This window comes from Carya illinoinensis, chromosome 14, assembly GCF_018687715.1.
Source record: "Carya illinoinensis cultivar Pawnee chromosome 14, C.illinoinensisPawnee_v1, whole genome shotgun sequence".
Classification (NCBI taxonomy): Eukaryota; Viridiplantae; Streptophyta; class Magnoliopsida; order Fagales; family Juglandaceae; genus Carya; species Carya illinoinensis.
The window spans coordinates 470,501-497,652 of NC_056765.1; the positions used below are offsets into that span (position 1 = coordinate 470,501).

Below are 27,152 nucleotides of genomic sequence, written 5' to 3' on the forward strand. Positions count from 1 at the left end.
TCTGTGCTTTAGCAATGTAAGCTTGCTTGCTTTCCCATGAATCATGACTCTCTTGTTGAACCCAGAATAATGTTGGTACACCGCTTGCTTTTACAAGGGGTTAAGGAACCTTCTTTCTCTTTTAGGACTTCTTTCTGGCAGAATCAAATTGATACTTGCAAACAGTCCTATACCTTGTCTCTTTTCCACTCTGCCCAAAATACGGCAAGAGAAAGGAAAATACATGGATTTGGTACCTTACGGTAAACCGACAATTTGGCAAAAAGGTAGTCAATGATGTGACAGTTTGATTTTGCACCATTTGAGAGTTCCAAACTGAGGACTAAGGATTCCAAAAAACAGATAAAAGTATCAGATGCTTTGGAAAAGTTGAAGTCAGCTGACCCAGGCGTCTCTGGGTTTTCTTAAGAACGTCATTGTATTCTTTAGCCAATTTATATAAGCAAACCGTCTGTCCTAGTGTTCTCTGGGTTTTCTTAAGAACGTCATTGTATTCTTTCCTAAAGTTGGTGGTGGGGTAGCCGTTCTATTTTATGGAGCTCTTTAGCTAATGCTTCCTCTGGTTTTGCTAAAGTTCTGTCCTCCTAAGCAAGCACAGGTTTACAATGAGACCAGATTATTATTCTTCACCAAACTCCAAAGAAATGCAACACAATCATGCAACCAACAAAGAGTATAATTTTTTTTTCTTTGATTGATTCTCTCAATTTCTAATTACAATTCGCAAGAAATGTAAATATCGGACAAGACTGGAAAGAGGAAAAACACAAACACAAACAATATCACTCCACTTTATCGTATCCTTCAAACTTTATCCTATGACACCACAATAAGATCTCAAACCAAGAAAGCATCATCTTTCAAGACATTTTAAGCTTCAACTACACCCCTTTTTGCTCTCGATTCTCTGCAAACTCATTGATGTTTGTATGACTATGGACAAGACACAACTACAATACTCGGTTTTGGAAGCACTGCTGACACTGGAAATGGGAACCGGTGCTCCGTTACTCAAAGCTTGACAGAATTTCCTAATGCAAAACGATTGACTTCCTTGCTGTATTTTCTGTTGAAGAGGTATCATCTCTATTATCAGGGTGATTGGGAACCCACCAAACTCTTATACTTTTATCAAGGCTTCCACTATAGAGCAAGAACCCACCACCAACATTAGTTGCTGATGCCTGCAAACACTTGACTGGACCTTCATGTCCACTTATGACCCCAACTTTACTAAGCTTGCCATAAGTCTCTCTTTTCCATATACCAATACTCTTATCTGCAGAGCCACTGCACAAAATCTCCCCCATCAGGCACATACACAGAACAGCCATTTGATGTGCTTTTGTCTCGCAAATCACCTTCCAACTCGCCAAGTTCCCACTCCCCTCCCACCCCATCACAAAACCATCTGATCCCCCTCCATAAATCCATCTTCCATCCTCAGAAACTACTACTGAATTAATTGAAATGTCCTTATGACCCTCCAAAATCCCCTTCAAAGAATGTGAGCTCTTCCCCACCTTTCCCCAAGCTTTAATCTTCCCATCCGCAGAAGCCGAATACACAGTTCCCTTAATTGCCACCAACCCATTAATTGCATCATCATGGGCCTTGATCGATTCCAAGCACTTCAAGTTTGATAGCCTCCACACCTTAAGTGTCTTATCCCACGAACCGGAGTAAATCAACCCATTATGGACTGCCAGGCAAGAGATACTATCTGCGTGTTCAATCCATAATTTCTTGTGGTGTCGCCGAGTTTGGACATAATTGCTTTGCTTCATGAACTTCCCCAAATAATCCTTAGTGGTTGGGAGGGTATCGACAAGTCTGAATATATTCTCTGACCTTCTTGACACCTTCCAAACTCTAATCCTGCTATCTTGATGCGCTGTAAAGACCTTATTTCCAACCGTTACAAGCGCCTTCACGGAGCCATCTCCTTGTCCAAACTTTGTGAATAGCCTTAAATCCGGCTGCTGCCAGACTATGATATCCTTGCCTTGTGAAGCACTCAATATGAACTCCCCACATAAGGCCAAGCAGGAAACTGAGCCAATATGGCCGGAAAGTACTGCCAAAGATCGATACGAGTATGACCCGGAAAGAGTTCTACAAGACAATTGATACCTATCATCCTGGAGCTCAAAACGGAGGGATGTTACCGGGCTATCACCGGCCTCACTGCTGGTACTACACATACTGCTGGAGCTTGTAGCTGCAGACAATAATGGGGTTGAGGGTTGGGTTTTTGATATGGCACGATCCATAGGATTAATCTGTTTTTGCTATGAGTATTATGGAAAAGGGTATGTGAGAAAGAAAGAGAGACCACCATTCGCCAAGAAAGTTTAAAGGGGAGCGGAGTTGTGAAGAGGGAATAAAGAGGGGAACATGGATTTCTTGTTGGAAAAGTATTTCGTTTTGTTTTATATATTTAAAAGGGAGAGGTAGGGTGTTACAACGGCTACTTTGACCAGTAAAATATTCATCTTTGAGGGAGTTATTACTTATTTGAGGGTCCACCTTGCCTTTTTCCATCAATGGAGGATTGAGCTGTTGTTGGCGTTTTTCTATCATGGTGTTCTGTTGGCCTTCCCAGGATTCACGTCTGTATAGGACTTGGCTTCTGTCCATTACAAAGGCTTTGGAGATCATCAGCTAGGGGAGCCAAGTTGTGGATCGGCACAAGAAAATTGGAATTAGAGCGAGTAATTCTATTCTCAAGTCGGTGCGATTTGATTTATAAGATTCTAATTTTAAAATTTATTTTTTAAATCAAATTATACAATATAAGCATTTCAAGATTTTTTAAGAAATAATACGAAAAGAAAGCCTTGTATACAACTGAAAAATATTTGAATTCGACTCTACCCTATGAAAGCAAATTTAAATGAAGTTGAATATCAAACCTCTTAAGTTCTTTGTTCCTTCATCAAACCAAACTGATGAGAATTACATCAATATTTTGACATTTTTTTTTTACAAGAATAATTTATAATTACCTTAGAAGTATGAGTAGATAGTACTCTTATATTATACATGTATTTTCGAAAATATCTAATAATTATTCTATTTAATAGGGTCTTAGAAAAAAAAAAAAAAAGGTCCATCTCCTATTATTGTTACCACTCTGTACCATTAGCACTACTAAGCTTTATTGATTAATATAATACTAATAATATTCAACTTTAATTTGTTCCAAAGTTGAAAGAGTGAAAGTGGTCGGCTACAATTATAATATCATATTTTATCTTTAGGCTAAGCTCGACACTTTCCTTTCATCATGGCCACCTCTAACTTCTAACTTCTCACGTGATGTTTTTGCCAAGAAATTGGAGTTATATGATGTTTAATTAAACATCATATAAATACGAAAAGAAATGAAAATGATGTTTAAGTCTTGTTTTATTTTTCATCGAAAGGATGGATTATACATAAACTACATACCATTCTTTTTATTATCATCTTCTCAACATATGTAGTATTACATAAACTCTAGAGAAAATGTGATTTTGGCCTTTTCAGCGTCTCTAGGAAATGAAACAAATAATTATGATAAGCTTTCTTCTCTTTTATTTGGGATTCGATATAGTGCCGAGATAGGTATTTTAGCTTTAGAAATTGAAATGGATTCATTGGTTGTTGTAAAATGGTTGAAACAAGGTGTTTTTGAACTTTGGTATTTTTATGATTTTTGGGAGGAAGTTCAACATTACTTGGCTGGTATGCAAGTTACATTTCGGCATGTTTATAGAGAATGCAATGCGGCAGTAGATTTTCTTACACATCTAGGTGCAGGAGGGACTAATAATATTTGGCATTAGTATAGAAAACTCTCTCATAAACTGAAAGGTATTTTAAAAGTTGATAAGGTAGGTTTGCCTTCAATAAGATGCTAATGGAATGAATTAGCATGGTTCCATTAGCATGGTAGTTGCTATTTTGGAATAATGTTTTATTTGGTTTATGTTTTCGTTCCTATTGGTTTATTGTTTAATTTCTAGAATTATTTTTTGAAGCTTGGGTTGTGGTCTTTTTGCTATTATGTAAAACCTTTAGGTGACTATTTTTAATCACAGTTTTTTTTCCACTATAAGTGAGAACTTATCAATAAAATTAGGACGGGGTTACTATGAGACATGTGACCTTCGGCTCTTCTAAAAAAAAATTGTAGTATTAAAATGATTGAAAACTATTTATTATGTTTAATTTATAAATTAATTATTTGATATCATGTCATGAAAGGTTGAGAAGATGATAATAAAATAGAATATTTCTATAAATAAGAATGTCCAATTTTGTATGCTTTATGGTGTAATACAAGCCATTACAGGTGCATAGAACATGACAGTGGAAGAAAAAGAAACAAGCCATTTCATGATTGTCCTCACTTATCATCCACATATTGTGCTGTCAAATGAATTGATAATCTTTTTAATTTTCAAATAAAATTGGATGTTTCATTGCATAAGTGTTAAATATAGCATTAAATACTTATGTGAAAGTATTTGAATTCTTTAGAGATATTGTTTGAACTCTAAGACTTTGAGATAAACCTGTAAAAATTAAGTGATTCTCATAATATTCATGTTTGTTCAAGTGAATTTTTTAAATATTAAATACTTAATATATATTAGATCCATATTCTTTAGAATTCATACAAATTATAAGGGATCTAAATTCCATGAACTGTGCTAAATGTTGTAGCACCTTTATGATGTGTATAAATAAATAATTGATCAAATTTTCAAGTAGATTGGCATTCAAATCATAGGTATACAACTTACAAGGCCTTAACTTTGGACACAGCATGCGCTACCTATTATAGGCTATTTGAAGTGTTTGATGGCGATGTCAAAAGCCCACAACCGGAAATGGATCGACACTGTCATCACTCTTGAGTTTCATCTCATAGTTTTTGGTAAATCTTCCATTATCATGAAACAGCATTCAGTGGAGTGCCAATCCAACCAATTTAAGAAAAGTATAATGTCGTTAATGGTATTTCAATGCTCATTTTGGAGCTACTCTTTCTTCTATATTTTATCATCTCAATCATAAAATGACAATTCAATTGGAGAAGATGATCATAAGGTGCCAAGTCTGCTCTACAAATAAATGATTTCCCCTCGAAAATGCCCCCACTAAACGTTCTTTAGGGCCGGCTTCAGCATTGAGACAGGAAGCCATCGTTCAGTGCTAAAATCAAACCAGATTGTCTGAGCATATACTCTAAAATCGACGGATGCTTCTCTTTACCCTCTTAGCTTTCTATTTCAATGATGATATCTAGGCCTTGGAAACACCAACCTACCTCAACTGCTCCTGTTTTTACTTGAAATCATTTACTAAATCTGATCAATTCCTTCACTTTCCCAAGAGACAAAGGTGAAGTCAGAGAGAGAGGGTAGATGGAAGCCCTTCATTAAACTTTGAGTTGGCGAAGTTATGATTTGAGAGGCAGGAAAGAGCCAAAACAACATCTATGTTTTCTCCAAAGCCTTGGATCTGTCAATTTCCTCCGAGATTAGTTGGAGAAGTTGGATTTATATATGTTAGGAGATTGTGGTACGGGGCATACAATTACAACTGAAGTAGAAATGAGAAAGTAGAAATGAGAAAGAATAAGGAACTCCAATTGTAGAAGAATTTCACTTTATAGCAAAAGGATTACAAGAATTTCTCTCTTGAATAAGGAGAGCACAATTGACAATACCCTCTCTTATAAAAGGAGAAAACTCACTCTTTCTTATAAAAGGAGAGACAATATATAGGAGAAACCTCACTATTTTTCTCTCTAAAACTCTCTCTCGTTCTCTAAATTTTTCTTTCAAAATGGGATAGGTTTCTTAAAGCAAAAACATGTATTTATAGGAGTTAAAGGAGGTGGAAGATAGCAGAAGCAACTGTGAATGCAAGCTCAACTAGCCACCATTTTTGACCCATAAAAGTCCATAAAAGTGGCTTTACCACTACATATCTCCCACTTAAAGTCACTTTTGTAATCCTTCTATCTTTTCTACACTTTCCATCTCCATGCCACTTACATATCTGCTAGGCCTAAGGAGGATCGACACCAGATAAACTTGTCATTATTAATTGGCTTTGTTAATATATCTGCTAGGTTGTCTTTTGTATGGATTTTTTGTATATCCACACTTCCTTCTTCCACCTTCTCACGAACGAAGTGATACTGAACTCGTATGTGCTTTGTCCTTGAATGAAATGCTGGATTCTTTGCCAAATGCAAAGCGCTCTGACTATCACAAAATAAATCAACCTTCTCTTGTATGTGTCCGAGCTCTTCCAGTATCATTTGCAACCATATTGCCTTTTTGCTAGCTTGTGTAGCTGCGACATATTCTGCCTCCGTTGTAGAAGTAGCCACGATAGACTGTAATTTTGAAACCCAGCTTACAGCTCCTCCAGCAAGAGTAAACACATAACCTGAGGTGGACTTGCTCTTGTCAAGATCACTTGCATAATCTGAATCAACATAGCCTCTGACAGTAAAGTCTGATCCTTCATAACATAATGCGACATTTGAGGTACCCTTGACATATCTCAGGATCCTCTTTACAGCACTCCAATGCTCTTTACCAGGATTCGCCATGTATCGACTAACCACTCCCACTGATTGTGCAATGTCTGGTCTTGTACAAACCATAGCGAACATTAAGCTACCCACTGCTGATGCATACGGTACTCGAGACATTTCCATCCTCTCTGCTTCATTGCTAGGACTCATACTTGAGGATAACTTGAAATTAATAGGAAGAGGGGTAGAAATTGGCTTACAATCTTGCATGTTGAAGCGTCGCAAGATTTTCTTCAAATAATTTTTCTGAGAAAGCCATATCTTCCTATTATTTCTGTCTCGGTAAATTTGCATCCCTAGAATCTTGTTTGCTGGTCCCAAGTCCTTCATTTCAAACTCCCTAGCCAACTGTGCCTTTAAGTCTGTAATACGATCTTTGTTGGGGCCTGCTACCAACATGTCGTCAACATACAACAACAGAATAATGAAATTACCATCACCAAATCTCTTGTAGTAAACACAAGGATCTGAACTATGTCTGTTGTATCCAAGGCTCATGATAAAGGAATCAAATCTCTTATACCAACATCTCGGCGCCTGTTTGAGACCGTATAGAGATTTGTTCAACCTGCAAACCAAGTTCTCTTTTTCTTTTTCTTCAAAACCTTCTGGTTGGAGCATGTAAATTTCTTCTTCAATTTCTCCATGAAGAAATGCAGTTTTCACGTCCAGTTGTTCTAAGTACAAGTCAAATGTAGCACACATCGCAAGGACTGCTCGAACCGTTGAGAGTCGAACAACAGGAGAGAATATTTTGTTGAAGTCTATGCCTTCTTTCTGAGCGAATCCTTTCACCAGCAATCTAGCACGATACCGCTCCACTTGATCATTGCCATTTCGTTTGATCTTGTAAACCTATTTGTTTCCGATGGCCTTCCTTCCTTGTGGTAGTGGTACAAGATCCCATGTTTTGTTTTTATGGAGAGCTTCAATTTCTTCTTGCATTGCAACCATCCACAGAGAAGCTTCTTGACTATTTGTAGCCTCGTAGAAATTTGACGGTTCTCCATCTTCTGTTAGTAGACAGTATGCGACATTTCCCTCCATGATGTACTCTGAGTGCCAAGCTGGTTCTCTTCTCCCCCGAGTTGATCGTCGAACTCGTGGAATTGCACACTCAGCTTGTTCTTGTTCTTCGTGCTCTGATATTGCTTTAGAAGAATCTGGAACTTCTAATTCTTGTCTTTCTTCAACTTGAATTGTAGTAGTCTCTGGTTTCTCTTTTGAAGCGCTATCATTTTCTTTTTCTTGTACCTTATCTTCTACAAATACAACATCCCTGCTGATTAGCACCTTGCGGGCAGTGGGATCCCACAGGCGATACCCCTTGACTCCATCAACATACCCTAAGAAAATACATTTTCTAGATTTTGGATCTAGCTTTGATGTTTCTTGGGCGTTGTACATAACATAAACAGGACTTCCAAATGTATGTAAGTGAGAATAATCAGCTGGCTTATCAGTCCACATCTCCATCGGCGTTTTCAGATCAATTGCGGTTGATGGTGACCGATTGATCACATAACAAGCAGTCTTGACTGCTTCTGCCCAAAATGACTTGGCCATTCCCGCAGTTCTCAACATCGCTCTTGTTCGTTCTAACAAGGTTCTGTTCATCCGCTCTGCTACTCCATTTTGTTGTGGAGTGTATGCCACCGTGAGCTGCCTTTTGATACATTCTTGTTGACAGAAGCTATCAAATTCAATACCAATATATTCTCCTCCATTGTCTGTCCTTAAACACTTGATCTTCTTTTCAGATTCAAGCTCAACCCGCGCTTTGAATATTTTGAAAACTGGAAATACATCTGCTTTATTTTTTATTGGATACACCCAACATCTCCTGGAGTAATCGTCAATAAATGACACAAAGTATTTTGCTCCTCCTAGGGACAAAACTGGTGCTTGCCAAACATCAGAATGGATTAGTTCTAAGATAGCTTTACTTCTAGCAGAGGAACTACTGAATTTCAATTTGTGCTGCTTACTAGTAACACAATGCTCACAAAAGGGTAATGAAACCTTTTTGAGCCCTGGAAGAAGCTTTTGTTCAGCAAGAATCTTCAAACCTCGTTCCGACATGTGGCCAAGCTTATGGTGCCACATCATTGTTAATTCTTCTGCCGAACTTGCCAACGCAGTGGATGCTTCTCCTTCTTGTTGTGTTTCTCCTTTAAGCATGTACAAATTTACAGCTATCTTTTCCGCTTTCATCATTACAAGTGCGCCTTTAACTATTTTCATGATCCCATCTTGAATATGGGTTTTACACCCACTATTATCTAATTGTTCTAAAGACAATAGATTTTTCTTCAGGCCTTTCACATGTCGTACCTCCTGAATGGTGCGAACTGTACCGTCACACATCTTCAATTTGATGGTACCAATACTGTAACAGCCCGCTAGAAATTTAATTTAAGGAATTTCTATTGACTTTAGGAACCCCGTGAAAACTCTATAAGTTAGTTTATTGTAATATCCGCTCCTTTCTTCTTCTTCTTCTTTATGAGCCTCGATCTACGTATTGAAACTTATTCTACGTACTGTATCTCAATGGCGTGTTCTGAAAGCTATCTTACGGATTTCAAAGTAAGATAGATATTTTAATGCTTACGAATATTTTAAATATTATGAAAATATCTATAGAATATATTTTCAGTATTATTAGATAAGTATGTTTTAATGTAGCACAATTATAATATTTTAATGAGCTCTGAAAATATTATAATTGTGGATAATATCTTATATTAAATATTTTAGTTGTTTTAAAATATTAAGAGGTTTAACTTTACGTTGAAAACTCTTATTTAAATTAAATGTTTTATCCTCTTTGAGTGATTAATGATACATTATCAATTTAGATAATGATGAAGAAATATTATTTTATAAACTTTAGTTTATAAAATAATATTCTATCTTAATTCCTCTCAGTGTTTTGTTTAAGTGTTTTATGCACTTTGATTAATTAATGATACTTTATCATTTTATTTAATGATGAAGAAAATATTATTTTATAAACCTTAGTTTATAAAATAATATTCTATCTTAATTTCTCTTAGTGTTTTATTAAAGTGTTTATTTTAAATAAAATACTTACGCGTTTTCAAATCAGTGTTTAAACTCATCGTTAGATCCTTTTGAGGATCCCGAAGTGTAGGACTGAGATTAAATACCCAGGCTCCTATTCTTTTCCCTTCACTTTTTCCTTTTTCCTTTTTTCTTTTTTTTCTTTTCTTCTTCTTCTTTCTCTTTTCTCTCTCCTCTCTTCTCTCTTCATGGCCGACGTGCTCCACCATAGCCGATCGGTCCAAGCCTCCCAGCCGGCGCCACCTCCGGCCGCCGTGCCTCACCTCCCACACCGGCGTGACCCTCTCTCACCGGCGACCACAACTGCACCGGTGGTGTGCTTTTCCGGCCACCCGATCTCTCTCTATCTCCTTCCAAAGAAATGGGTCTTAACCCTTTTTCCTCCTCTTTGGACCACCATACACGGCCGAAACGGCCACCAAGTACCACCAATGGAACCACCATGTCAAGAGCTTCCTCCCCATGTCCTTCTTTTCCCCTAACTCTCACTTTTTCTCCGATAGGTCTTCACACACACACGTTCGGTTGCACCGCCGTGCACCACCGTACACGGCCACCCATGGTGTTTCACCACCACCACTTTGTTCCTCTCATCACCACGAACTTCCCCAAGAAATTCCATGGCCAACGGAGCTATGTAGAGCTCTCACTCTCCCCCACTCTCCAAGGCCGAAAATGGCTTCAAACGGCCGATCCGCCGCCGTGAGCCACCGTATGGCCACCACCTCGCCACCACAGCTCCACCACATGTTCATCTACCTTTCCCTAGCTTCCCATGAAGTTCTATGGTCTCCTACCGCCTCAAGCAAACTCCTAACTTTCGGATTTACTGTTCATGGCATGATGCCGCCGTGCTCCGCCACCTTCGACCACCACGAGGCCACCATGAGCCTTCCAAGGCCACGCCTAGCTTTTCTCAAGCCCAAACTACCACTTTACGTGGTGGACAGCCACCGTACGCGGTGTTACCGCCACGTACGTTCCTCCGACGCTTAACCGTGACAAGCAGCGAGCGACGCACGGGTTAGCCCGTCGATGGTATAACCCTCTATCTCTAGTTATTTAAGTTTAAAGTAGTTGATTGATTGGATCTTAGACTGCGTAATTAATAATTGTGGAGTTCGCTGCGTAGTTGTGAAGCGAAATGTAGTTGTGAAGTGTTGGGCTTGAATTGTAATATTGTGGATTGTACCATAAAGTGTGGACATGAGATGAATGCCGTAGTTGTGATATGGCATGATGTGTGAAGAGAGTACGCGTGGAGCGTATTCTGTGTAGTGCAGCGACGCGTCGTGTGACGTGTGCTGTAGTGATGTGTGGCGTAGAAGGAATGGAGTACACGTGGAGTGTACTCCGTGTTGTATGGCGATGCACCGTGTGATGTGCATCGTGATGGTGTAACCCTCTATCTCTAGTTATTAACGTTTAAAGTAGTTGATTGGTTGGATTTTTGAAAGTCTTGGAAATGTTTTGATTTAAGGTCAAAACTTATGATTTAAGTGTTTGGATCTTTTTACAAAAAGTTTGGTGTTGATTATTAGCTTTTTCTAAATGGATGTTTTAAGTATGGTTTTGAACTTAGGATTGGAAGATGTTTGTTGCAAAATTTTGGTTTAAGCATGAGTTTTGAAGTTGGAAAGAGTTGCAACAAAAATCAAGAAAAATAACCTATGGATGTTTCAGCCATAGTGTGTTTTCCATAGTTGTGTTTTGTCTTAAATTTTTCTGAGTTGATATTTAAGTTTAGGACAAAATTTACATGAGGAATGTAAATTTTGGAAACTTTTGGAGTTAGTATGTAAAATCCTTAAGTTATGGGTAAAACGGTCATTTTCCCACATGTAGAGAGTAAAATGAAAATTTTACTCTTTAAGTTAGTATTTTCCATATTTCAATTTATTAGTAATTTAGTGCTAACTTTTAGAATCACTAATTTCAGTTCCTCGTGATCGCGCTTGAAGTTTTATAAGAAACGCGGAGATCGAGGTAAGTTAGCTTTTAACTTACTAGCAGTCTACTGTGTATGTGTGCTAAGTAAAAGAACTACAGTGTATGTATGTATGTTATCATATATGCCATGCCATGCCAAGTTATCACGTAATTGTCTATTATACAGAATTTATTCTGTCATTATTTTTATCTGTTACATAATATATTCTGTCATGTGATACTATACATTACAAGTATGTCATGTTAAATATGTTGTCTGTTATATGTTATGCCATATTACGAAATATTTCTATCTCAAGTTGGTCATGTATTTCAAGTTATGTTCAAGTCAAGTTTGTGTAAAATACATGGGGCCACAACAACTGTGGAGTATGTATTTACACGTAAAATACATGGGGCCACAACAACTGTGGAGTATGTATTTTTCATGTTAAGTCAAGTTTGTGTAAAATACATGGGGCCACAACAACTGTGGAGTATGTATTTTTCATGTTAAGTCAAGTTTATGTAGAATACATGGGGCCACAATAACTGTGGAGTATGTATTTAACTGCATAGTGATGTGTAGAATGCATGGGGCCACAACAACTGTGGAGTATGTATTTACACATAGAATACATGGGGCCACAACAACTGTGGAGTATGTATTTAACTGCATTGTAATGTGTAGAATGCATGGGGCCACAACAACTGTGGAGTATGTATTTACACATAGAATACATGGGGCCACAACAACTGTGGAGTATGTATTTTTCATGTTAAGTCAAGTTTGTGTAGAATACATGGGGCCACAACAACTGTGGAGTATGTATTTTTCATGTTAATTTAAGTTTCAGAGCAAGTTCATGCTAAGTCAAGTTTCAGATCAAGTTCAGTTCATGTTTCAATTTAAGTTATGTCAATTATGCTATGTTGTATGTCAAGTTATGCTTTAATTACTTATGAATTTGATTATGCATTTATATTTTTACTGTCATCCATGCATCATTAGTCTGTGTGGAAGTTTTTTGTTAACTTGCTGAGATTTGTAATCAAATCTCACTGTGGTAGTCCCAACTACCATTCCCCCCGAATGGTAGATCTTGTTACAGGACCTGAAGGAGGATCAGGAGCTGACCAATTAGACACAGTCGACTGAACGACGGTGCGTCGTTAATGTTAATATAGTAGTTAAATTACTACTTGTACGATGGAGTTGCATCTCCAGTACTTTTGGATCATAACTATTTTGGAATAGTGCTGTGATCTTAGTTATTCAATGGATCTTTATGTATGAAGTATGTTTTAAGTATTTGGGATATTTTCAGTTTGGTGCATAGTATTGCTAAAGAAAAAAAAAATTATCAGCTGCGAATATTGCATAATGTTAGATGCATATTAGGAATATTGCATCTTATATGTCATGAACGGGGGCAGGTAACCTTGTGTTGCATGTCTCGACGCTTCGAATGTCCGTTCGATCCCAAACGGAATTTGGGGGCGTCACAAATACCAGCAATCTCCAAGGCATGATCGTCTCCCATGAACACAGATCCTCCTGAGATAGGTTCATATTGATAGAACCATTCTCTCCGGGGAGTCATATGCCATGTTGCTCCTGAGTCAATAAGCCAAACATCAGCAAATCTTCTTCTACCTTCAGTAACTGTTGTTGCCTCACTGTATAAAATTTCACCATCATCTGAGGTGCTTGCTACACAACCCTGAGCTTTTGACAACTCAGGGCCTTTTCCTTTGGCTTCTTCGTTCTTCTTGAGATGCCAACACTCCCTTTTGTAGTGCCCTTTCTTGCCACAGTGATGACACTTGACATTCTTCTTACTTCTGGATTTTGATCTACTCTGATTTTGACTCCCACTGGGGCCACGTTCCGTTGATCTCCCTCTCGTCATTACCAAAGCTTCGGCTTGTTGTGAACCTCCTGGTCTATCTTCTTTGCTTTTGCGCCGACTTTCTTCTTCAAGAACTGCATCTGCAATATCATCGAAGACTAGAACTTCAATGTTGTTGGTTAAGTTGATGATGAGTTGATCATACGAATCAGGTAGACTTTGAAGTAGAATTTCAGCACGTTCACCCGTCTCTATGTTATGCCCCATTGCTGTGAGCTGTGAAAATAAAGTGTTGAGGGTGTTGATGTGGTCTGTCACCATAGTTGATTCCATCATCCGAAGGGTGTAGAGTTTTCTTCTCAAGAAAATTTTGTTGTGTAGTGATTTGGCCTCGTACAATTTTGTCAGAGTATCCCATATCTCTTTTGCTGTCTTTTTCTCCGCCACACTTGACAATACTCCATCAGCTAATGTTAGGTGTAGATTAGCAATAGCATTGACATCCATCTCGTTCCACTTGCCGTCGTCAGTGATCTCATCAGGCCTATCTCCAATTGCTGTCAAGCAATTATCTTTCCTCAAAATTGCTTTTATTCTCATTTTCCACAATGAGAAATTACTCTCATTGAACTTCTCTATTTCGTACTTCGTCGCCATTATTGAAGATGCCTCCTTTCCACTAACTGGATCTAACTGTAGCACGAAAACCGGCTACAAACCTGATGCTCTGATACCACTGTTAGGAGGTTGTGGTACGGGGCATACAATTACAACTGAAGTAGAAATGAGAAAGTAGAAATGAGAAAGAATAAGGAACTCCAATTGTAGAAGAATTTCACTTTATTGCAAAAGGATTACAAGAATTTCTCTCTTGAATAAGGAGAGCACAATTGACAATACCCTCTCTTATAAAAGGAGAAAACTCACTCTTTCTTATAAAAGGAGAGACAATATATAGGAGAAACCTCACTATTTTTCTCTCTAAAACTCTCTCTCGTTTTCTAAATTTTTCTTTCAAAATGGGATAGATTTCTTAAAGCAAAAACATGTATTTATAGGAGTTAAAGGAGGTGGAAGATAGCGGAAGCAACTGTGAATGCAAGCTCAACTAGCCACCATTTTTGACCCATAAAAGTCCATAAAAGTAGTTTTACCACTACAATATATTGGAAGAAGATATATCCATTTTTTATTTTAAAAAAGCAAACTATCAAACTACTATCTAATGATTAATGGTTATCCAGATTTCTGATGTTGGCAATTAATGCACTGTGTTTTCCCCATATTTAATCAGATTCTTCCAAAGTATGCAGAGAAGAAACCGTGGAAGACCTCTCTATAATTCCTTTATAATGTGCAAGTTAGGTTATGGTTCGAAGTTTGTGTTGATAGAAAGAGCATTTGCACTTTGCTGTACTTTCACATGGGACAAAGAACACGTATCTCTAACCTTCCACGGCTTGTCTCCTTTTGCATTTTATAGATAGAGAGAGAGAGCCCAGAAATGGAACATGACACCCCGTTATTTCACACCAAAAGTTCATGTCTTCATCCTTAATCCACTTTTGGCTTTTCCCAAAACTTCCTTGTCTCTTCCTCATAACGGAGATGAAAGTACCGAAGGTTCATGCATATGAAAAAAATCCAAATTGTGGTTTTCTTGGCACTCGTAAGCCTTCGTTGCAATCACCACTCTATGCATTGGGCAACAAGACAAGGGTGTAGTATTGTCTTCTTTTGTTGGAGGATGTTCGGTTGGTTTTTGTACTGGAAAATGAAACCAAGTTTTGCCAGCTCTTATTCCCATCCTCTTAGCATATTGAACAAAATCAAAGTAGAGAGGGAAAAAAAGAATTTTACGGAGAGAAAATCTAGAAAGAAAGGGACAGGGAGGGGGAGAGGGAGAGGGGGGAGGGGTTCTGTAACCTCTATATTTCAGATATACCATATTCCTCTGAATCTACGAAGGAAAAACAAATCAGAAACGACAAAACAACCTTGTTTGTCACTGACGCAGCCATGGAGAAAGTCCTTCAAAACAGGAGCATTAATTCCAATACTGAGTTTGCAGCAAAGCCCTACACGCCAAACCCTTCATAAATCTCAACCCGCTTCGGTGGATTGTTTGAGATCGCGTCAGAAAGCTTGGAATTTTTCTTTTGGGTTTCTGGATTTTGGACCAATTTGAAAACCCAGGTGTTTTTTTTTTTTTTTTTTAAGAAGAGGACGGTACCCCAATTTTATTGATAGCCCTCACTTATGACGGAGGAAAACTGTAATTACAACCAAAAACACTGAGTGATACAAATAAAAGAAAAGAAAAAACAAAAACCCGAAGTGTTAAAAAACTAAAAACCAACCAACAATACTCGAAAATACACAATTGTTCTAGGTACAATACCAAAACAAAACCAAATCTAAAAAACAAGCTCAACAACACCGGCAAGAAAGAGCACACAAACAAAAATGGATAATCAAAAAATAAAATATAAAGGAACCAAGCTTACCAAAGCCAAACCTACGAGATGCGAACATAGGGAAGCCCGAGTCTGTCCATCCGAAGAAGCCCTCTAAGTTGATCAGGCATATCTCTATCTTCAACCCAGTTTCTGTTTAAACCTCCAACTCTCCTCTTAACAAGAAAATCCGCCGCAGCATTCCTTTCCCGAAAGATATGGCGAATGCAAAAATCCATACCCCTAAGATGGTGGTGTGCTTGAATAAGAAGGAACTAATTGAACATTTTCTGGTAATATCTCCTACTTCTGTTTCATGACTTTGATCCCTTGATGGATTCTTCAAAACGATAGACACCAACTGCAGCATGCCTTTGATTTGTATGTAATAGGTAAAATTTTCTTGATTCTTGCATGGTTGCTGACAAAATGCTGGAGCATAACAGAAATGAGGTTTTTAATTTCAAATTATTCAAATATGTATTCTGTTATCAAGAAAACTTTATGCTCCAATCGAGTAGGCCTTGTACTGGGGGAAAAAAGCTCCATCATCCGTAATTATATTTTCATTTTATTTCGGTGCAGAGTTCGTTCTCAGTTGGATATGGCCGGAGCTGAACATGGATCTTCTCAAACTTCCTCATCCCTCATTCCGTGGACGTCACTATCTACTGTGTTAGGACCACCATATCGCTGGCTCAAGGAGCTGAAAACTGAGGAGAGGGGTTTGTATTTGATACATCTTCTTCGAGCCTGCGCTTACCATGTGGCTGCCGGTAACATTGAGAATGCCGATATCGGCCTTGAGCACAGCTCCCATCTTGCCTCCCGCGATGGCGATTCAATGCAGCGAATTGCTGCATACTTCACGGAGGCGCTTGCGGATAAACTGCTTAAAGTCTCGCGGCCTCGCCTGTCTAAAGCCCTTAATTCAACAAGAATATTGTCTCCCTATGAGAAAAATGAAGTTCAAAAATTCTTCTTTGACATCTGCCCCTTCTTAAAGGTTGCCTATCTGATCACGATTGAGGCCATTTTGGAAGCCATGGATGGGGAGAAAATGGCTCATATTATCGATCTCTGTTCATTTGAGCCGGCACAATGGATTCATCTTCTTCGGACAATTAGTGCACGGCCAGAAGGCGCACCCCATTTGAGAATTACAGGTATTCATGAAGATAAAGAGGTATTGGATAAAATGGCTCTTGAGTTGACAGGAGAAGCTGAAAAATTGGTCATTCCATTTCAATTCAATCCCGTATTGGGTAAATTAGAGAATCTTAATCTTGAAAGTTCGGGAATTAGGACAGGAGAAGCTGTTGCAGTCAGCGCTGTACTTCAGCTACACACTCTCTTGGCTACCGACGAGGAATTGCTCACAAGGAACTCTCCTTCAGTAGAAAAGAACCTACAGACACATTTTCACATGGACCAGCACACATTACGAGAGTTCCTTGAAAAGGATCCGATCAATGTGTACGTGGCCAGTCCTGATTCTGCATTATCTCTAAGTGCTTCCCCAAAAATGGGGAGCTTTCTAAATTCTCTTTGGAGCCTCTCGCCGAAACTGATGGTGATTACTGAGCAGGAAGCAAACCATCATGGCTTTACTTTTATGGAGAGAGCCAATGGAACATTGGACTACTATGCTGCCCTCTTTGATTGTTTGGAGTCTACTGGGTCAAGAGAGCCCAAAAAACAACAGCAGGTTGAGAAGATGCTATTTGCAGAGGAAATTAAAAACATCATAGCATGTGAGGGAGCGGAGCGAAAGGAGAGGCATGAGAAGCTTGACAAATGGGTTTTAAGGCTCGAGTTAGCTGGCTTCGGGAAGGTGCCTTTTAGCTATCACGGTAGATTGCAGGGAAGGGTGCTCTTGCAGAAATATGATCATGGATACAATATCAAAGAAGAGAATGGACGTTTGGTTATCTGCTGGCATGATAGGTCCCTCTTCTCTATTTCAGGCTGGAGGAGGAACTGAGATGAGTTGCAATGCTACACCGATTGCTCTTTTCTTGTTCCTTTTTTTTTTTTGGTATTTTCTTTTCTTTGTTTTGCTAATGGATTTCTTCTTTTCTCTTTTTTGTTTAATTTTCTTTTTTTTGTTTAATTTTCTTTCTTGGGTTTGGCTTACATTTTGTTAAAAATTCACCGAATACATCTCGTTGAAAAATGAATGGACAAGATTGCTTTTAAGTAAAAAAATAAATTAACTTTTCCATCAATCTTTCATACTTGTCCATTCATTTTTGTTTTGATTGCTATATATATATGTTGATTTTTTTATATATTTATCAGAAACCATGCTCTGAAGATATTTGTAATCCATGGAAATACTAAATTTAGACCTTAAACAAGCATGCACTCTCAATTTCTTGAGAACCTAAGAAGGCACTTGATTTTAAGAATAAAAGGACATAATTTTGTTCTGTGGGTTTTAACCCATTCTACTACTGGAGAAATTACAGTAGTATCTAATAGAAGAAAACAAGCGATGAAAAGAAGAAGAAGAAGAAGAAAGCACGCTTCAAGCCAGACAAGATTCGGAGCAAGGAAACTAGAAAGGGGAATTTCAATGAATGCCGCACTATGAAAACCAGTGTCTCCATTTTTGGACTGAAACTGCCTTTGCCTAATCGGAAAACTCCACTGCCTCTTAGCATAGCGGAATTCGTCACCAAAAGGAACCCAGGGTCATGTTGAGAAGCCGAAGCATACTCCCCCTGGGCTCTCTACACTAGGTTTGAAGTTGGCTCTAGCCCTTCCATCAATGGGCCGTCTGTCATACGGCCTGTAGCACCAAAGCCACCATCTGACCTGTTTGGTGGCGCTAATGGCAGTCGGGTTTGTGCCATATAGGATGTGATGGGAATATTGAGTGCAAGAGGGCCATTTTCTCCATGCGTTTTTTGCATACATGTTTATAGGGGATTGCTCTCAACCTCTGATAACGTTCCAAAAATGGTGGTAAATGAAGTTGAGAAGAAAGGATGAGACAAAAGGAGAAGAGAGTGACTAAAAAGAACTAACCATCTCGAACCGGTTTTCAGAACATTACTTATAGGTTGCTTGTTAAAGTAGGGGCTTGATGATTCCTGCGAGAAACTTTCAAATGGTCATGGCATTGGAACTTGCCTTCACCAAAAATAAAGAAAAAATTTGAAAAACCAATGCTTTAATGACTTTGAGAGGCAGCAATTTTTGTTGTCAATGACTCAAAATTGGTTTTCACGGAATCAGGGTAACAATGCGAAAGCATGGCGTGTGATAGCAGTGTGATTCTCAAGGGTGGATTCATGCACCTTTTTAATTAGTGGGATACCCCATTTAACAACACAAATCCACCCACCGTTTGGCTTGGGTCCAGCTCAAGATGGGACACTCCAACGATTCAAGAAAAGCATGCTTGCTTAAAAGACAAGGCTTCATTATAGCTAGTTTTTTGCTCTCTCAGATGATTTCTTTCAAGGGAAGAGAGGGAGAGGCGCGTGATTGTCAAGGGCGTCCAGTGTTCTCAATCAAGAGTTCAAGCACGTTATGAGGAATAGGGCTAATGCAGATGCAGTAATTGTGAGTCAGAACACACCCTGTCGTGTATTCAAATGATCCAGACAGGGCACATGTATACAGAATTTCTCTATTTTTCCAGGCAACCATGGCTACAACACGATATACTTTCACGAAAGAATAAATTAAATAAAACAAAAAGGCACAATCAAATAACGATATGATATAAATTAGACATAATTAGAAGTGAATGAGTTGTTCAACCCGAAAACAAAAATAAAAAGTAAAAAAACAAAAAACAAAGCATGTTGCCCTGGCTTCATCCCATGTCGAGCTAAGCTAGCAGCAGGCAAGTTAGTATCAGGCTGGAAATGCGATACATAAACATTGTACTCGACAGTGGCATCTCCTGTGTTTGGATCAAACAAAACTGTATGTGCCAATGCATAGCCATGAGCTTGTCTGAAAACCCCACTACCTCCAACTACAGGCATTTCTCTCACGTCATCACCCACTGGATTTCTCCCAAGAATGCTAAGAGTACTACCCTTATACTCACCTTCCGTGAAAACAAAGTTCATAACCATAAGCATTGCAATCTCATTTTGTGCAGCCAGGGCATAGAATCCTTGAGCTCTTCCAACGAGTTTCGATTCGAGTGCAGGCCCTTCCGTTAGAGCATCATCGATCATCATTGTGTTTCCGAAGTTGAAAATGGTGCTTTTGGAGGGTCCTGCAATCTTGATAGCACTTGGGTTTTTGCCACTAAGGATATCATGGAAGTAGAAGTGGAGATGGGTCGTCTTTCCGTCGCGCTTTATCACCACGGCTTCTCTGCTTTCCTCGATGAAAGCTCCACTAATGGTGTTCAGCAAGGCTGAGCAGAGGGTGATGAGAATGATCAGAAAACAAGCCATTTGGAGAAATTGCCTCCAAAGTAAGCTTTTGTGGAGGGTTAATGCTACTTTGATTTATGTTCACTAGAGGTAATATCTTTAAGATTTTATAGATTTGAGGAAAAGGGATAAAGTTGATACCTTTCCATTGTCTAAAGCGAGAAGAGATTTTCAAAAGGTCGATTCATCTACCAGCTTGACGCGTTTTCAAGAAACCATATCAATGTTTTTTGTTGGCCTACCTTTTTACTTAATTGGTTTCTTTTTCATGCTTCTTAATAGTCATTTTGAAGGAAAAATGATTGTGCCTAAGATGGAAAAGGAACTCTGATATCATCCGATATGATGAGGCTATAAATGTAAAGTGCTTTTGAAGAAAAAATGATTGTGCTTACTTTACTCCAAGAGCTAAAACTGACGTATAATCTACGCACAATGATGTTAGATCTACCGTTCATACTCATTCTCACTGTTCATTTCTGGATTCTATCACGTATAAAACTCCAACAGCGAACCTCACTGTGTGTGTGTGTGTGTGTGTGATAGTTAATATGAGTGGTTAAATCATTGCTTGAGCAACAATGGCGTGTCCCGTTTTCTGTTCAAACCAGAATGCATAGTCGTTGGCAAATTCAAATAAAATACGAAAGTGTATAACTCAAGCAATAGTTGAAAGCTAAACATACACAATTTGTGAATAAAAATGAAATGAGGTAGAGACTAGGCTGGGCCTAAACTTTAATATTTTTGGGGGCAACAATACATTTGAGACAATCATGACCCCAATACAATAGAGCACATTTGAAGAAAAAATAAATAAATAAAACAAAAAGGCACAATCAAAGAACAATTCAAAATAACTAGACACCACTAACAAAACAAGATCCCCTTACTCATCCTATCTCAAGCTTAAGCCACCACGAATCCCTGGAAATGCCATATATAAACATGGTACTCGACAATGGCATCTCCATTTTTCGGGTCAACCGAAATTGTATGTGCCAATGCATAGCCACGAGCATGTCTGAAAAGCCCGCTGCCCCCGACAATAGGCATTTCTCTAACAAACACGGGATTTCTCCCAAGAATGGTAATGCTACTGCCATTATACTTACCTTCCATGAAAACAAAGTTCATAACCATAAGCAATGAAGCCTCATTTTGAGAAGCCATGGCATAGAATCCTTGAGCCCTTCCCACGAGTTTTGATGTGAGTTTGGGCCCTTCGGTTAGTGCATCATCAACCATCATCATGTTTCCGAAGTCGAAAATGCTACTGTTTGGCGACCCTGCAACTCTGACAGCACTTGGGCTTTTGCCACTGACGATATCATGGAAGTAAAAGTGGAGATGGCTCGTCTTTTGCACGCAGTTTATCGCAATGGCATCTGTGATTTCCTCAACAAAAGCTGCACTGAGGGTATTCAGCAAGGCCAAGCAGAGGGTGAAGTAGAGGGTGAGGAGAATGATAAGCGAGCAAACCATTTTGGGGAATTGCCACTGATTTTAGTAGCAATATCTTCACCATTTATAGTTGGCATTTGGGAAGGATGATCTTTTCAAAAGGATTGGGCTACTTGATGATGCGTCTTCAAGAAGAGTACCATTGCTTTTTATTGGCCTACTTCAAAAGAATTATTTTCTCAAATCGATAGTCAGAACACACCTAATAAAGCACTAACATATATAATTTAATTTAAAAAATAAATTTTAAAATTGAAATCTTGTAAAATAAAAATTTATATCATTTATAATGTGTTCACCGAGTTAAAGAATAGAATAATTATTATATAAATATATATATTATCTGATAAATATAATTCTTGTTTTAAAAAAAGATAAAATTTAAAATATAAAATGTTATTCTTTTATAGTTTATTATCTCTTAGAAATCTCTATCATAAATATCATGTCATATCATTTATTTTTTAATCTATTTTAACCATTAAATATTAACAAAAGATAAATTGCAATCTATGTTTGAAATTGAATACTTTATAAGTTATAATTAAATTTGGTAATTTGATGGTTATGTATATAAAAAATAGTTTGATTGTGTTTGGATAATGAAGTGATTTTAGAAATTTTATAAATAGTAATAAAAAATAATAATAATATATTAATTAATAATATAAAATAATAATAAAATAGATAAAAATAATAAAAAATAGTGACTAGGCGTAAGATTTTTCTTAGAGAATATTGTGAGAATAAAATAACGTGGGCGCTAAACATGCATCTGCAGGTTGACTTTCGGAGTAGGATTTTTTTTTTTTTTTTTTTGGGAGGAGGAGGGGGGGTAACTCCGTAAACTCATCAACACTCCCAGAGAGAGAGAGAGAGAGATGGAGGGAGAGATCCTAAAGTTATAGGAAATCAACCGAGAACTTTCAGCCAAAGCTGGAGGAAGGATTTTGGGTTATCCAAGCCTACCAGTTATTTATCCTTTTTCCTGTATTTTATTTTCTTTTGAGAATAATAGCTTATGTCTTATCTCGCTACTTTTGTTTTTTTTCGTTTTAATTTCATGCGCATCGCATCGTACGTAACTGTATATATGTATTTTTTTTATATCAAAATTTGAAACTTTTCCTCAGTTTATTGAATGGGTATTGCTGGTTTGTTGTGGAATATCGATCTTGGTGGTAAATATTCACCGTTTTGATGTTTGGTTTCATATTGGCCATTCTCTGTTTTTGATGAAACGTCTTATTGGACACAGTTTTGATTTTCCATTAATTCCATCGGTTTTAGACCTTTTGTGTTTTTTTGTTCATTTTATTTTACTCAAATCTCTACTTTGGAACTGCGCCGATTACATGTGGAATTTGTGTGGGTATGTGTCATTTTGTGTTTTTGGCATCTCTCGTATAAAATAAATGTGTAGTCTGGCATAACCATTTATGTTCTCTACTTTGGTGCCCTAAAGTTGATGATTGTGTTTATGTAAGCACCATGCACCTTGAAGGTTTTTTTTTTTTTCGATTTATCTGCATGCTGCCGTTGGGATAATTCATTATTGAAAATCCTCATTTTGTGTGTGTGGCGTTTTACTTATTGGTATGCTGGACTTTGTTCCTCTAGTTTCATTTGTTTTGTGTGTGTGGCGTTTTACTTATTGATATTGGTGCCCTAAAGTTGATGATTGTGTTTCTGCAAGCACTAGGGGTGTACAGAAAACCGAGTAACCGACCTAAACCGACCGGAACCGACCTCAGGACGCCGGAACCGGCCGAAACCGGCGAAGAACCGGTCGGCGGTCGAGAGAAAATGGTATGAACCGACGTCGGTTGGTTCGGCGTACGGTTTGGCTCTTAAGAAACCGAAAAACCGGCCGACCGATACTTAACATTTTTTTTTTCCTTTTTATATAAATAAAACGACGCCGTTTCACTTAAGTGAGTGAAACGGCGTCGTGATTTTATCTATTTGAGTCAAAGAAATGAAGTAAACGGCGCCGTTTGGCCTAAAGCCAAACGGTGCCGTTTTGTATTAGGGCAAAAGTGCCCCTTTGCCCTCTCGGCTCTCACTCTTCCAGCACCCCAACATTTCAGTCCAGAGTCCTCCACGCCGTCTGACCTCTCCCTCTCTCCCGATTCTTGGTCCGAACTCCGAAGGCTCTCGGTTCTCCAGCAGTCCACCACGCCGTCTTCCCCTCTCAGCAGTCCACCACGCCATCTTCTCCTCTCGGCTCTCTCCCACGCCGTCTCCTCTCGGTTCTCGAAGCCTCCGGCCCTCCGTCCGGGTACCCATCGTCCCTTCCTCAGCTCGACGCCGGTGCCCAAAACAGGGCCCAAAACAATGGCCCAAACCGGTGAACCGACCGGAATCGGTTCCGGCCAGTTCCATCCCCTTATACGGTCGGTGGTCGGTCGGCAAATGTAGGAAATTGGGGTGGTCGGTCGGCGTTCGGTTCGGCGCAGTACCGAACTGCAGATGTCGGTTTTCAGGCCTAGCAAGCACCATAAACCTTCAAGGGTTTTTTTTTTTTTTTTCCCGATTTATCTGCATACTCCCGTTGGGATAATTCATTATTGAAAATCCTCATTTTGTGTGTGTGGCGTTTTACTTATTGATATGCTGGACTTTGTTACTCTAGTTTCACTTGTTTTGTGTGTGTGGTGTTTTACTTATTGATATCGGTGCCCTAAAGTTGATGATTGTGTTTATGCCATGCAACTTGAAGGGGGATTTTTTTTTTTTTTTTTTCCCGATTTATCTGCATAATGCCGTTGGGACAATTCATTATTGAAAATCCTCATTTTGTGTGTGTGGCATTTTACTTATTGATATGCTGGACTTTGTTACTCTAGTTTCACTTGTTTATGCTTGCACAGATGGAGGGCAATCTTGCTGAAGAGCTTTACTCAGAAAGTCTGAACCTGTCGAAGACAGACTTAAATTCTTCTTCAACTGCCGTTAGTAAAGAAGGTGATTTGCATGGTATTAGTATAATTTATTGTTTTAAGGCAAAACTAGCTGAAAAACTTATGATCAAATGCTTTTTACATTTTATTTGTGTTTTCTTTTTTTGGGTTGAATGGCACTTCCAACCTGCATAAGGATGGATGATGCATGAGGTCACGTGCATTTCCATGGGTGCTTCAGTTGCTAATGATTGAAAAAAGTAAAAGAACTTCTTGCGTTTAGCTCTTTTGTTTCCTTTCCTTTCCTTTCTTTTCTTTTCTTTAGAAATAAATTTCAGCAATTGAAAGTTAAGTAGGCCCCTGCTGTGGTAGCTGCTTTCTTTGTCTGCATGAAATTATTATAAGAAAAGATTTCCATGCTTAAATGTGGATTTTGTTACTAGCAAAACCTTCCTTTTTCCCCATGCGTTATATGATCAAATACATCTGCTTTGACCTTTTACATCTTTAAGCATAACAGCTTTGGATATTCAAAATGAAAGTGAACCCATTTTGCTATTATTTGCATTCAGTTTCAAAAGTGATTGAATATCAGAATTGAGTATAAAGATTCATTTTCTTATTCTATTATTTGACAAAACGTCACCTTTTTCGCTCAAGAATTACCTTTTGGAATTCTTCATGCAGGATCTTTTCTTTAATTGTTATCTTCGCAATTGTTATGTCTAGGGCTGTAATCGAGCCGAGCCGAGTCGGTTTTTGGCTTGCCGAGCTCATCTTGACTCAAAATATTCGAGATCGAGATTTTTTTTTTTTTTTTATTCTTTGTTCGAGCTTGACTCGATAAACTGAACTCTCAACTCGAGCTCGTCTTACAAATGAGTTCGAGTTGAACCGAGCTCAAGCTCGTCTCACAAATGAGTTCGAGTCGAGCCGAGCTCGAGCTTGAGCTTGATTTGTTTTTTTTTTTTTTTTGGAATAAGACTTAATAATTAATAAGTTAAATAAAAAAAAAAAAGAATTAATATTGAATTTCTACAACTAATAAGTAGAACCTCTACTAAATTATAAAATTTTAAAAAATTTGTAAATAATTAATATCTAATTAGTTGATATTTATCCAAAATAACAATATATTATATGCCTACATATATTATTAATACATACACTTAATATGATAGCATATATCTATTTCATATATGGTTCCCATATACTAGTATATGAAATTATTAAATTTACAGCCCTAGTTATGGCCTAAATTTCTTTTGCAGTAGAAAATGAGATTTTGGTAGTTTAGCAGCGGTACATCTTATTCATCTTTTTGTTTCAGATTGTCTTGGGGATGATTTGCAGGATGGAGATGGACCTATTTGGGACAGTTCTGGAGATGAGTTGAATGATTCATCTGAATTGGACAGGGAATGGCAGAGGAGACGTGACCAACATCATACAGTAGTTGCCTAACTATAGTTGGTTTTCATCGTCTGTTATCCAAATTTAGCCTGTACATTTGATTAAATGCTTTTGTGAATTAGTTATTTTTATTTGTTAATGATTTTTTCAGCATGGATATCGGGAAGGTATCACTGCAGGGAAAGAAGCTTCTGCACAAGGAGGATTTAACATTGGTTTTAAGCAATCGGTCCTTGTTGGGTACAACTGGGGTGTTGTAAGAGGTGTTACTAGGTAAAACCGGGGGAAGGGGAGGGATGGGGAAAAGCTAACGTTTTCTGTTATCTAGTTTGCAGAGAAAACATCAAATTACTTGAGATTGTCTCAGACTTAATAATTTCTTTTACTTTTGGCCATCTGCAACATGTATGAAGTGCATTGTCTTTCCTCCCAGATGAGTTGAAAGAAAGGCTAATTGGAACGCAAGAAAAGAGAAATGAATTCCGGGACTTGTATGAATCTGTTCATTCTCTCTCAACGGCGGACGCACTTCGGATGTTCAATGATGATCTAACGGCCAAAAAAGCTCTGGAACAAAGGGAAACTGCAGAGGTTAGTTCTCATTTAGCAGGCCCGCAGGAGCAAAGTTTAGGCTCTGGTCGTCTAGATAATTACATGGGAGAGCTCCAATTACTTCTTCCAGACTCTCCTGCCCTCAGAGTACATTTTCGTAGAGATGAGTAGATGCTGATGTAACTTTGGTACCATTAGTTCCTGTTTTTTAGACAAAAATGAAAAAGAAAAAAACGGTGGTTTTTAAAATTATTTGTGGTTTTTTGACACTCATGCTCAAGTGTCGCTCTTGTATATGTCTAGTGTACTTAGGTTATGCCTATTTATTTTACCGATAAAAGGAATTATTTGCGATGTTTTTTATAATAACTTGATGCTCTAGAGAGACTAACATTGATAAATATTGATATGCTTTGGCATGAGATGCTTAAAAAATGAATAGCTTGTTTTACTCGCAAACGATTGTTGTCTAATATGCTGAACCG

The 27,152-nt window shown here is 38.2% G+C and overlaps 5 protein-coding genes across 12 annotated transcripts; 2 read left to right on the top strand and 3 right to left on the bottom strand.

The window, feature by feature from the left end:
• Positions 1-658: 658 nt before the first annotated feature.
• Positions 659-2,425, bottom strand: LOC122294078 (protein JINGUBANG-like). Its single transcript, XM_043102535.1, has one exon. It carries the CDS (start codon positions 2,271-2,273, stop codon positions 1,032-1,034), a length of 1,242 nt encoding a protein of 413 aa, XP_042958469.1. The 5' UTR covers positions 2,274-2,425; the 3' UTR covers positions 659-1,031.
• A 12,384-nt stretch (positions 2,426-14,809) lies between these two features.
• On the top strand, positions 14,810-18,141 carry LOC122294739 (GRAS family protein TF80-like). Of its 3 annotated transcripts, none has more exons than XM_043103665.1 (3): positions 14,810-15,672; positions 16,175-16,222; positions 16,515-18,141. In XM_043103665.1, the coding sequence occupies exon 3, from the start codon at positions 16,534-16,536 to the stop codon at positions 17,911-17,913; it is 1,380 nt and encodes a 459-aa protein (XP_042959599.1). In that variant the 5' UTR covers positions 14,810-15,672; positions 16,175-16,222; positions 16,515-16,533; the 3' UTR covers positions 17,914-18,141. The 3 variants fall into 3 exon arrangements, with proteins under 3 accessions (XP_042959599.1, XP_042959598.1, XP_042959597.1); XM_043103663.1 differs by lacking the exon at positions 14,810-15,672 and adding an exon at positions 16,322-16,382 and having other exon boundaries at positions 16,185-16,222; XM_043103664.1 differs by lacking the exon at positions 14,810-15,672 and having other exon boundaries at positions 16,175-16,321.
• A 1,499-nt stretch (positions 18,142-19,640) lies between these two features.
• On the bottom strand, positions 19,641-20,541 carry LOC122294740 (dirigent protein 22-like). Its single transcript, XM_043103666.1, has one exon. It carries the CDS (start codon positions 20,354-20,356, stop codon positions 19,670-19,672), a length of 687 nt encoding a protein of 228 aa, XP_042959600.1. The 5' UTR covers positions 20,357-20,541; the 3' UTR covers positions 19,641-19,669.
• A 463-nt stretch (positions 20,542-21,004) lies between these two features.
• LOC122294741 (dirigent protein 22-like) lies at positions 21,005-21,951 on the bottom strand. Its single transcript, XM_043103668.1, has one exon. The coding sequence runs from the start codon at positions 21,818-21,820 to the stop codon at positions 21,245-21,247; it is 576 nt and encodes a 191-aa protein (XP_042959602.1). The 5' UTR covers positions 21,821-21,951; the 3' UTR covers positions 21,005-21,244.
• A 658-nt stretch (positions 21,952-22,609) lies between these two features.
• LOC122293998 lies at positions 22,610-27,033 on the top strand. Of its 6 annotated transcripts, none has more exons than XM_043102466.1 (5): positions 22,610-22,770; positions 24,673-24,778; positions 26,033-26,154; positions 26,267-26,388; positions 26,529-27,033. In XM_043102466.1, exons 2-5 carry the CDS (start codon positions 24,673-24,675, stop codon positions 26,836-26,838), a joined length of 660 nt encoding a protein of 219 aa, XP_042958400.1. In that variant the 5' UTR covers positions 22,610-22,770; the 3' UTR covers positions 26,839-27,033. The 6 variants fall into 6 exon arrangements, with proteins under 6 accessions (XP_042958400.1, XP_042958403.1, XP_042958402.1 ...); XM_043102469.1 differs by having other exon boundaries at positions 24,673-24,766; XM_043102468.1 differs by having other exon boundaries at positions 22,624-22,789.
• Positions 27,034-27,152: the final 119 nt, after the last annotated feature.

Bases quoted from the DNA above. Each gene is read 5' to 3' on its own strand.
- LOC122294078 (XM_043102535.1), bottom strand. From the start codon at position 2,273: ATGGATCGTGCCATATCAAAAACCCAACCCTCAACCCCATTATTGTCT.
- LOC122294740 (XM_043103666.1), bottom strand. From the start codon at position 20,356: ATGGCTTGTTTTCTGATCATTCTCATCACCCTCTGCTCAGCCTTGCTG.
- LOC122294741 (XM_043103668.1), bottom strand. From the start codon at position 21,820: ATGGTTTGCTCGCTTATCATTCTCCTCACCCTCTACTTCACCCTCTGC.
- LOC122293998 (XM_043102466.1), top strand. From the start codon at position 24,673: ATGGAGGGCAATCTTGCTGAAGAGCTTTACTCAGAAAGTCTGAACCTG. The intron at 24,779-26,032 runs GTATTAGTATAA...TTTTTGTTTCAG, and splicing joins TAAAGAAGGTGATTTGCATG to ATTGTCTTGGGGATGATTTG. The intron at 26,155-26,266 runs GTAGTTGCCTAA...TGATTTTTTCAG, and splicing joins GACGTGACCAACATCATACA to CATGGATATCGGGAAGGTAT.